General features: G+C 56.1%; 1 protein-coding gene across 1 annotated transcript in view; it reads right to left on the reverse strand.

Moving 5' to 3' along the window:
• Positions 1–13: 13 nt before the first annotated feature.
• RRM1 (ribonucleotide reductase catalytic subunit M1) overlaps positions 14–10,410 on the reverse strand; it is a gene marked incomplete at its 3' end in the record, with an annotated part of 21,392 nt that continues 10,995 nt past the window's right edge. The window contains exons 7-18 of the mRNA XM_027669042.1: positions 10,165–10,327; positions 9,265–9,406; positions 8,549–8,632; positions 8,141–8,302; positions 7,568–7,647; positions 6,928–7,129; positions 5,108–5,257; positions 3,569–3,790; positions 2,619–2,695; positions 1,581–1,716; positions 437–532; positions 14–225 (exon numbers count right to left, since the gene is read on the reverse strand). Coding sequence (XP_027524843.1) covers positions 14–225; positions 437–532; positions 1,581–1,716; positions 2,619–2,695; positions 3,569–3,790; positions 5,108–5,257; positions 6,928–7,129; positions 7,568–7,647; positions 8,141–8,302; positions 8,549–8,632; positions 9,265–9,406; positions 10,165–10,327 — 1,726 coding nt within the window. The remainder of the gene's footprint in view (positions 226–436; positions 533–1,580; positions 1,717–2,618; positions 2,696–3,568; positions 3,791–5,107; positions 5,258–6,927; positions 7,130–7,567; positions 7,648–8,140; positions 8,303–8,548; positions 8,633–9,264; positions 9,407–10,164; positions 10,328–10,410) is intronic.

The raw sequence follows: 10,410 nt of genomic DNA on the forward strand, positions 1-10,410 counted from the left end.
TCCCAGTGCTGACCCCTCCCCAGTCCCTCCCAGTACCTGTTTCCAGCCGTAGAAGTGCATGCTGGTCAGCTTCCCGTAGTTGGGCTCTGCGATGTGGATGTTGAGGGACTGGCTCTGGTCGATGAAGGCCCCTCTGTCCGCAGCCATCTTCAGGATGGTTTTCTGGGAGATCTCCCACACCGTCTTGTAGAGCTGCTTCAGGTCGTCCGGGATCTCAGGGATGTTCTGAAAGGAACAGGAAGGGTTTTCCAAGGGGGTGTAACCACCAATGGCCCCGGTGTTGGACGGGAGGATCCCTGTGGGTCCATCCAACTCGGATATTCCAGGATCCTACAGCGCTCCCTGCTGTGAAATCACCTCTTTATGACCTTTGTAAGGGGGCCTCCAGACTGAGCAGAGCCTGCCAGGCAGGGACCCCTGCCCTGCTCCCTCCTACCTGGATGGAGCCGTTGTGGGCAATGATCTGGTTTTTCATCTCCTCGTTCCACAGGCCCCTCTCCGTGAGGTCCTTCAGCAAGTGGGGATTCACCACCTGAGAGGGGCAAAGAAGGTTTTGACACGGTCCAACAAGACCCTGCACAGCCCTGACAGAGTCTCACTCCTGGGTCAGCGCTGAGGGATCTGTGTGGCCAGGCAGACCTGGCACAGGGATAACATTTCCACCCCTGGAAGTGTCCAAGGACAGGGGCTTGGAGCAACCTGGGATGCTGGAAGGTGTCCCTGTCTACACCAGAGGGTTGGAACTACAGGATCTTGGAAGTCCCTCCCAACCCAAACCATTCTGGGATCCTGCTGGACATGCCAAATGAGAAGGGGGTGTATGGAACTGCCCTGCATCAGGAATGCCAAAAGAGGGGACAGGGAGACATCTTGCTCTTCCAGGACCACTGGCCACAGCCTGAGTCACTAAACAATCACCAGGACAGGTCAGGAGGGGGAAGAACAGAAGCAGTGCAGGCTGAGTAGTTGGGAGGAAAGCACAGCCAGGATTTCCCTGCTGGGACAGGGTCCCCATCCCACAGCCCTCCCCTGCCCTACACAGGGAGGCAGGTTCATAAACCCACTGCTCTGGCCTCACCACTCATGTGGTGGGATCCTGCAGCCAGGAGGGATAGAGAGCACCCCAAAACAGCTCTGAGGAGACACCTCTGAGATGGACACACCTCCCACACAGGCAGAGACTCCCCTTGTCTCCAGAGAGGTCTTTGCTGTCTCCAGCCTCCAGAACTCGTGTTCCACACCCTTTCCTGACAGGCCCCTCTGCATCTGTGGAGCTCTTCCATGGCCCCTCATTCCACAGCACCCATGTCCTTTCCACCATGTCACTGTCCCTCCTTCAGCAGTCACTCCTGCAGGCCACCCTGAGGCCCCACAAAGGCCTTTCCCAGTCAAAACCAGCACTTCTTTATCATTTCCCATGTTCCAGGATGGAACACACAAAGCTCCACGTTCCCTCGGTGCTTGGACACAAACATTCAACTGAACTGAGCCACCGAGGTGAGGCCTCCCCCCTGTCTCTGTTCTCAGTGACAGTGATGCCAGACAAGGGCACAGCTCTTGCCCACAGTGCCTGAGCTCACCTGGAACTCCCCCGAGAGGACCCTGCGGGTGTAGATGTTGCTGGTGTAGGGCTCGATGGACTCGTTGTTGCCCAGGATCTGGGCAGTGGAGGCAGTGGGCATGGGGGACAGGAGGAGGCTGTTCCTCACACCGTACCTGGGGACAGCAGGCAAAGTCACAGAGCTGCAGCCAAGGGAGACAGGAGACCAAAGAGCCAAGGACAGCACAGGGACCCAGAAATCTGGGGGAACCTGCAAACCCTCCCACCAGGAAAAGGGAAGGGCTACCAAACTGGCATTGTGGGTCAAGTGGGAGCAGAACTAAAGGCTTTGCTGTTTCCACCTAAATCAGAGGCTTTCCCAAATGATTTGGTCATGACACAGGCTGCTCAGAACACAATCTGTCAGGCCCTGCACAACCCCAGAGTGCCCAGGCAGAACCAAACCAGCAGCCCATGGAGAGCCCGAGACCTCCCCACACCCAGAACAGGAGACAGATCCACCACATTTAAAAATTAGAGCCAGAAAACCTGAATTAATTCATTCCAGGCACTTCATGCCTCAACAATTCCTGCTTTCAGGATGTTCAAGGCTCAGCTCTTCCCTGGCAGCAGGCAGAGTCCCCAAGCCTGGCTGACAGTGCCTCACTCACCACTACAGGTGTTTAATGGGAATATAAATCCTGCTGATGCATCCAAGATGAAATGAGAGCTCAGCTAAAGCAGGGTAGTGGGGGTGAGCTCCTCTGCCTTGGAGGAATAAAAGTGCAAGGAAACCACCCAAAAACCAGTCTGAAGAAAGATCTGCTGGGGTGGAGGGGAACACAGGGGGTTGTTTTTACACTTGGACCCTGCCTGTAGTTTTCAGTAAACAGAACATACCAAATTCATGGCCAAGGCCAGGCTGGATGGGGCTTGGAGCAACCTGGGCTGGTGGAAGGTGTCCCTGTCCATGGCAGGGGGTGGGATGGATGAGCTTTAAGGTCCCTCCCAACCCAAACCAGACTGGAATTCCATGAAGGTCCTTCACACCTACTCCAAACTGTGCAGGGCTACTCACTTGGCAATCTTCTCCTTCAAAGCCTTCCAGTCCCAAAGGTCAGAGGGGGTGACGTTCCACATGTCATACTGAAGGATCTGAAGAACACAGTTCAGTCCAAATTAGAGAGGGCATTCTTTTCTCCACATTTCATAATTCCCATTGGAAACAGACCTGTTATTCCCATTAACTCTTCTCTACAATTCAGCCTTAGGGAAGCTCCTGTACAGTGACCTCACACTCAGTGTTCTGACTGTGCTCCAGGGCACAGCCACCACTGGCTGAGTCTTGCTTTTCTTTTCAAACCATAGAATCAGAATATCCTGAGCTGGGAGGGACCCCCAAGGATCACCCAGCCCAAGCCCTGGCCCTGCCCAGGACACCCCAACACTCCCCCCTGTCCCTCAGAGCATTGTCCAAACCCTCCTGGAGCTCTGGCAGCCTTGGGGCCGTGCCCACTGCCCTGGGGAGCCTGGTCAGTGCCCACCACCCTCTGGGGGAAGAACCTTGTGCTGAGATCCACCCTGAGCCTGCCCTGTCCCAGCTCCAGCCCTTCCCTGGGTCCTGTCCCTGCTCCCAGAGGTCGGAGCTGCAGCCCCCGCTGAGCTCTGCCCTGGGGCTCCTCTGCTCCAGCTGCACCAGCCAAGTGCCCTCAGTTGTTCCTCAAGGGCTCCTCCAGACCCTTCCCCATCCCCCTGTCCCTCCTTTGGGTGCTCTCTAACGGTTTCAGATCCTTCTTGTATCGTGGTGCCCTAAACACCCCCAGGACTGAGGTGAGTGCAGAGCAGAGCAGGACAACACCCCCTCAGTGCTGTGCCTGATGCCCCCTGGGACAGGGATGTCCCTCCTGGCTGCCAGGGCACACCGGGACTCAGATCCAACTTGCCACCAACCAGAACTGCCCGGTCCCTTCCTGCCTGTGCCCCAGCCCAGCCCAGGATGAGCTTTCCCAGGTTTTCCCTGGCACTCACCCCCTTGCTGACCGGGGAGCCCTGGTAGGTGTCGTAGGGGCCCTGCTCCTGGGCCAGCTCACAGCTGGCCTCCAGGGCCCCGTAGTAGATGGTCTCGAAGATGTGCTGGTTCAGGCGCTGGGCCTCGGGGCTCTCGAAGGGGAACCTCATGAGGATGAAGGCGTCGGCCAGGCCCTGCACGCCGATGCCAATGGGCCGGTGCCGCCGGTTGGAGCGCTCGGCCTGCGGGACAGCAGGGACAGTGGTCACCTTGGGGACAGCGGGGACAGTGGGGACAGTGGTCACCTCGGGGACAGCGGGGACAGTGGGGACAGTGGTCACCTCGGGGACAGCGGGGACAGTGGTCACCTTGGGGACAGCGGGGACAGCGGGGACAGCGGGGACAGTGGGGACAGTGGTCACCTCAGGGACAGCGGGGACAGTGGTCACCTCGGGGACAGTGGGGACAGTGGTCACCTCAGGGACAGCGGGGACAGCGGGGACAGTGGGGACAGCGGTCACCTCGGGGACAGCGGTGACAGTGGTCACCTCAGGGACAGCGGTGACAGTGGTCACCTCAGGACAGTGGTCACCTCAGGGACAGCAGTCACCTCAGGGACAGTGGTCACCTCAGGGACAGCCACAGGGAACACACCGGGCTGGGAAGGGCCTCTGGGAGGAAACCCTGCTGCTGCAACCTGCCCTCCTTTCTGCTGCACCACCCCACCCCTCAGGCCTGCCCAGGGCCCCTCTGTGGCTGTTTGCTGGGGCAGGAACTGGAGGCCCAGACTGGGTTTGTTAGAACTGATCATGGGCTGGAATTGTTTAACCTGGCAAGGGGAGTCAGGGTTTAGAAGTGAACACTCAGCATGTTCTGAAAAACAGGCCCGTGCCTGGAAACAGGTCCATTAAATAGAGCAGAATCACAGAACCACAGAGGTTGGAAAAGTCCTCAGAGACCATCAAGTCCAACTGTTCCCCCAGCAAGGCCACCACTGACCCCTGTCCCCTAGTGCCACATCCACAGGGCTGTTAAATCCCTCCAGGGATGTGACTCCACATCCCTGGGCAGCTGTGCCAAGGCTGGACAGCCCCTTCCAGGAAGGAATTATTCCTGATGTCCAACCTGAACCTCCCCTGGCACAGCTTGAGGCTGTTTCCTCTTGCCCTGTCCCTTGTTCCCTGGGAGAAGAGCCCGACCCCCACTTGGCTCCACCCTCCTCTCAGAGAGCTGTAAACCCAACAGGACTGAGTTACACCTTCCTGGGATCTTCCCAGGATCCCTCTCTCTGCTGCACTTCCCACTCTGTTCCTAGGGCTGTTCTGTGCTTTATGGAAATCCCCACACACGAAACAACTCCTAGAACCACCTCAAGGGGAGGCTTTTCCTACAACTGCTTCCCTACAGAACAGCTCTGGGTTGAAGCTCCAGCTGCACTAACAGGGCCCATATGGGAACAGGTTTATAAAGTCCCTCAGTGACTCCTTGTGTCCCAGCCTGCTCTGGGATTGCTCCAGCCCGGGCTCTGGCAGGATCTGCCCCCCCAGGCCAGCCCTCACCTCTGGCACAGGGTAGTAGTTGATGTCGATGATCTTGTTGAGGTTCCGGACGATGACCTTGGTGACCTCTGCCAGCTTCTTGAAGTCGTAGGTGTGCTCGGGGGTCACGTACATGTTGAGGGCGATGGAGGCCAGGTTACACACGGCCACCTGTGGGGACAGCACGGGCATGGGGCACGGCAGCAACGCCCCGGGCCAGAGGCACACAGCTCAGCCCCACGGCGGGCCCGGGATCCCAACGGCACGGGAACAACCACCAGGGAACCCACAGCGCTGGGAAAAGGCAGCCCTTGCTCCTGTGGTGCCTCAGGAGATGGGAGAAAGGCAATGATGGCTCAGAAAGGTTTAGGAGAAAGTGGGATGGCCTGAAAAATTCATGCCTGGTCAGTCCTACTGCCTGCAGGGCATCCTTACACAGAATGTCAGAAGGGGTTGGGTTGGGAGGGACCTCAAAGCTCATCTTGGTTGGGAGGGACCCTCATCTTGGGTTGGGAGGGACCTCAAAGCTCTGCCATGGGCAGGGACTTAAACACCAGATCTTCTCATGCTGTTTCAGGCCCACAATTGTCACAGCTGCTGCTTTCCAAGACATTCAGAGCAGGATCAGAGAGGAACTGGGGGTGTGTGGGGTTGGATTTTCACACAAACCTCAGCGCTGCCCCTGAGCCCCCATGGGACTTGTGGAATCATGGAATGGTTTGGGTGGGAAGGGACCTTAAAGCCCATCCAGTGTCACCCCTGCCATGGGCAGGGACACCTTCCACCAGCCCAGGTTGCTCCAAGCCCCGTCCAACCTGGCCTTGGACACTTCCAGGGATCCAGGGGCAGCCACAGCTTCTCTGGGCAACCTGGGCCAGGGCCTCCCCACCCTCCCAGCCAGGAATTCCTTCCCAATATCCCATCTATCCCTGCCCTCTGGCAGTGGGAAGCCATTCCCCCTTGTCCCAGGTCCCTCCATCCCTTGTCCCCAGTCCCTCTCCAGCTCTCCTGGAGCCCCTTTAGGCACTGAAAGAGGCTTCAAGGTCCACATAAACTAAGTCCAACTATTTCTTGTGTTCCCAGAGCAGCAGCTGATCCCAATGAGACCCAGATACACCAGGGCATTTTCTTGGGTCATTTTTTTAACACCAGCTTTACTTTCAACCCTGGGAGAACTGAAAAGAAGTCAGTTAAGGTTTCCTGTGCAGTGCAGGCAGGAGAGCTGGCTCCATCTCTTCCAGACCACTCAGGATGTGATGAACATTCTGAAGCACGTGAATTAAAGAACCACCAGCAGCACAGGCAGCACAAACTGATCCTTTCAGTCACAGCAGCCTCAGAGCTTGGCTGCTCCGGAACTCCCTGCCCTGTATCAGCACTGACCCATCTCTATGTCCTCCTTCACCTTTGTTAGCTGTGCTGCAGCCCAGCCACAGCACATCCATGGAGCTCTGGGACCAGAGAAGCACACAGGGAGCTCAGGGAATTGCTACTGGGGGTCAGAGGGGCAGGGTTTTCCTAAAGCAGGAGCTGAAGAGCTGCTTACAGCAGCTCCCAGCCAGGCAAAGAGCCCCCTCAGCTCCTGGAGGTTCCCTTTTATGGCCATCTTGCGTTATCCCAAACCCTCCATAGCAGTGGGAAAGGAGGCGAACCCACACAGTCAGTGGAAGAGCTGAGTACTCGAGTTAGAAGCTTCTCAGCTGCCTGTTCCCCTGCCCAGGCCCCAGTTGGACACTGTTCCCAAGGGCTAACCCTAACCCTAACCCTAACCCTAACCCTAACCCTAACCCTAACCCTAACCCAGCTCCCCCCGAGGCCGCGCGTTCCCGCTCCCCACCCACCTCCTCGTTGCTGGTGTATTCCACGATCTCGGTGCACAGGTTGCTGCACTTGATGGTGCCCAGGTTCTGCTGGTTGCTCTTCCTGTTGCAGGAGTCCTTGTAGAGCATGTAGGGTGTGCCAGTCTCTGTCTGGGACTCGATGATGGCATACCAGAGCTGCTGGGCCTTCACCACCCTGCGCACGCGGCCCTGCCGCTCGTAGCTGCAACGGGCACACGGTGCTGTCAGCTCAGGCTCCCACGGCAGGGACAGACCCTGCCCAACACAGCAGGTTCTCAGGCAGCCAGGAGCCCCCTCACTGCTGAGCTCTGAGCTCTGAACGAGCACAGCAGGGCAGCAACACTGCCCTCGTTTAAGGGAAGCAAATCTTTCGCTACAACACCCACACAGCAAGTTCCAAGCAAAGCCATGGAGAGCTCTAGGTGGAGATCACTGCAGGACTTCCCTCTCACCAGCTGAAGTGACCACTCACACACAGCCCCACCTTGAGCAGGTCACAGTGTGAAGGAAACACCCCTCTTCTTCACCCTTTTATCAGCATGACAATGAACCCCCTGCCCACAATGCTGTGCCTTGCCCCAGATCCCACGGGCAGCTCTGTGAGAGATGACACAACTTACAGGTCTGTTCACTCTCTTACCTCTCATATAGCTTCTCAAATTCCTCTCCCCAGACATCATCCAGGCCAGGACACTCATTTGGGCACATCAAGGACCAGTCCTGTAAAAAGGAAAAATATTCAGAGGAAATCTTTATGGACCCTTTTGATTAAAGCTGCAGCTGCCCCATCCTTGGAAGTGTCCAAGGCCAGGTTGGATGGGGCTTGGAGCAACCTGGGCTGGTGGAAGGTGTCCCTGCCCATGGCAGGGGGTGGCACTCGGTGAGTTTTAAGGTCCCTCCCAACCCAAACCAGTCTGGGATTCTGTGTGAAATACAAGCAGACACAGAACAATTTACTGAGGAAGTGTTGATGCTTTAAGGAAACTCCACAGTAAAAATTTAGTCAACAGTCTGAGCACGTAAGTCAGTGGCTGAAAGATTAAGCCCTGAAGTGAAGTATCCCACGGGAGCTGTTCAGCTCCATCCTCTACCTGCACAGCCAGCTTCTCAAAAGAGGGGCAGCAGCCCTCTCAGGAAATTCCTGAGCTCCCCCCAGGGCTGCTCCCCTGTCCCTCCATCAACAGACCTACTCTGTGCCAATCAGGCTTCTCACCTGGTTGGTTTCCACCCGTTTCATGAAGAGATCAGGGATCCAGAGGGCAAAGAAAAGATCTCTGGCTCTCTGCTCTTCTTTCCCAGTGTTCTTCTTCAGGTCCAGAAACTCAAAGATGTCCAGGTGCCACGGCTCCAGGTAGATGGCAAAAGCCCCAGGTCTCTGGTACGTGGAACACAGCCAAGATCAGAACAAACTGTCCTAGGAAAGAAAACCTCCCGCTCTGCTCCCGAGTGCACACAACACCCCAAGCTATCAGGGAACTGAGGGGGAACACCAGAGTAAAAACACAATGGGGGAAATGCCCTTTTTTAATTGTGTGTCACCCACAACCACCCTTCCCAGGTGTGGAGCCTCTCCCTGTGACCCCAGATTCCCCCTGGACTGGAACTAAAGCAGGGCCAGTACCTTGTTTCCCCCCTGATCCACGTAACGGGCGGTGTTGTTGTAGACCCTCAGCATCGGAACGAGCCCGTTGGAGTTTCCATTTGTCTGCAGAGGCACAGGAGAAACATCAGTGCTGAACAGAAACTCCCTGGAGAGACAGGCCTGCACTTCCTGCGTGCCTTCCAGCAGTCTGGAAAGCTCTGGCACTGAGAGCCAAGAACTGACCACCCCCAATTATTTGCAGTCCCTTCAGCAAATCTTTCTTTTTAATATATATAAGCTACTGGTCCCAGGGTTAATAAAATATCTCTCCTAACTTCTTTCCTCTATTATGTCACTTGAAGGCTTGCAGGGGTTACACACAGTGTGACAAAAATCCCCAAACACACATCCACAGATGTCCTGGGGCAGTCAGAGATACAGAAAGGCCAAGGGCCAATGCACCAGGTAATATTCCTAGGCTGCTAACACGTAAGTAAGCTGGAATTGTCTGCTCAAACAGTGGAATAAGATCCTCTTTTTGGAAGGACTTCTATTAGGAAGCCAAAACACCAAGGGAAACCAAAACACCAAGGGAAACCAACCTTTCTGCCTCAGGGCAAGGGAAGGAGCACTGAGTGAGACTCACTGCTGGGCTGAACTGAGTCAGCAGAAGCAGCACTGATTTGGCAATCCAGAAAAAGCCACCTCCTGAGAGCAAACCCAGGCCATCCCTGTGGCAGCCCCTGCAGACTCACCCCAGCTATGTAGCTGCCCGTGGCTCGGATGCAGCTGACGGCCAGGCCGATGCCCCCGGCAGACTTGGAGATGAGGGCACACTGCTTCAGGGTGTCGTAGATGCCCTCGATGCTGTCGTCCTTCATGCACAGCAGGAAGCAGCTGGTGGGAACAAAAGTGCACAAAGGGGGAAAGGGAAAGTCAGAACAGCTTCACCAGGCTGCAAAACCCAGGGTGAACACGGAACCTTTAACGTGCTCCTCGAGGGAAACCCACGGGGGTGAAGGTGGAGTAAAGGACGGGCTCAGAAAACATCAGGAGTTGTAACTGCTGATATCTCTGGTATCAAACATTTTTAATCACAGAGTCATGGAATATCCTGAGCTGGAGGGACCCACAAGGATCACCCAGTCCAAGCCCTGGCCCTGCCCAGGACACCCCAACACTCCCCCCTGTCCCTCAGAGCGTTGTCCAAACCCTCCTGGAGCTCTGGCAGCCTTGGGGCCGTGCCCACTGCCCTGGGGAGCCTGGTCAGTGCCCACCACCCTCTGGGGGAAGAATCTTTGCCTAATACATTGATATAAAGCATTATAAAATATAAACCTGTATGTTATATCTGTATACTAAAATCCTATTAGTTAAGCTTGCTGCCTCTGGTATGCTGTAGAAAACAACCACCAGGATTCATTTCATAACCTGCAGCAGACCATGCACATCAGGAACTTCTCAGTACAACAGAGACATGCAAGGACTTCCCAAAGTTCACAGAAACCTGTGTATTGTTACCCAAGGACGGGTTAAATTTGGCAGCAGCTGCTCGACACTCCCTCAAACACTCACAGACACACAGCTGGTGATTTCAGGGGCTGGGAAAGCACTTCCCTTGCTCTCTGCCCCTCCCTGTGTGCCAGCCCGGGTACCTGGAGAGCTGGGGGCGGTTGGTGCCCGCGTTGAAGAGCGTGGGGGAGGCGTGTGTGAACCAGCGCTCCGACAGCAGGTTGTAGGTCTCGATGGCAGCGTCGATGTCGTCCTTGTGGATGCCCACGGACACCCTCATCAGCATGTGCTGAGGGCGCTCGGCGACTGCAGGGACACACACAGTCACACAACAGGCTGGGGACACACACAGTCACACAACAGGCTGGGGACACACACACAGTCACACA

This window comes from Corapipo altera, unplaced genomic scaffold (genome assembly GCF_003945725.1).
Source record: "Corapipo altera isolate COAL_440 unplaced genomic scaffold, ASM394572v1 189, whole genome shotgun sequence".
Classification (NCBI taxonomy): domain Eukaryota; kingdom Metazoa; phylum Chordata; class Aves; order Passeriformes; family Pipridae; genus Corapipo; species Corapipo altera.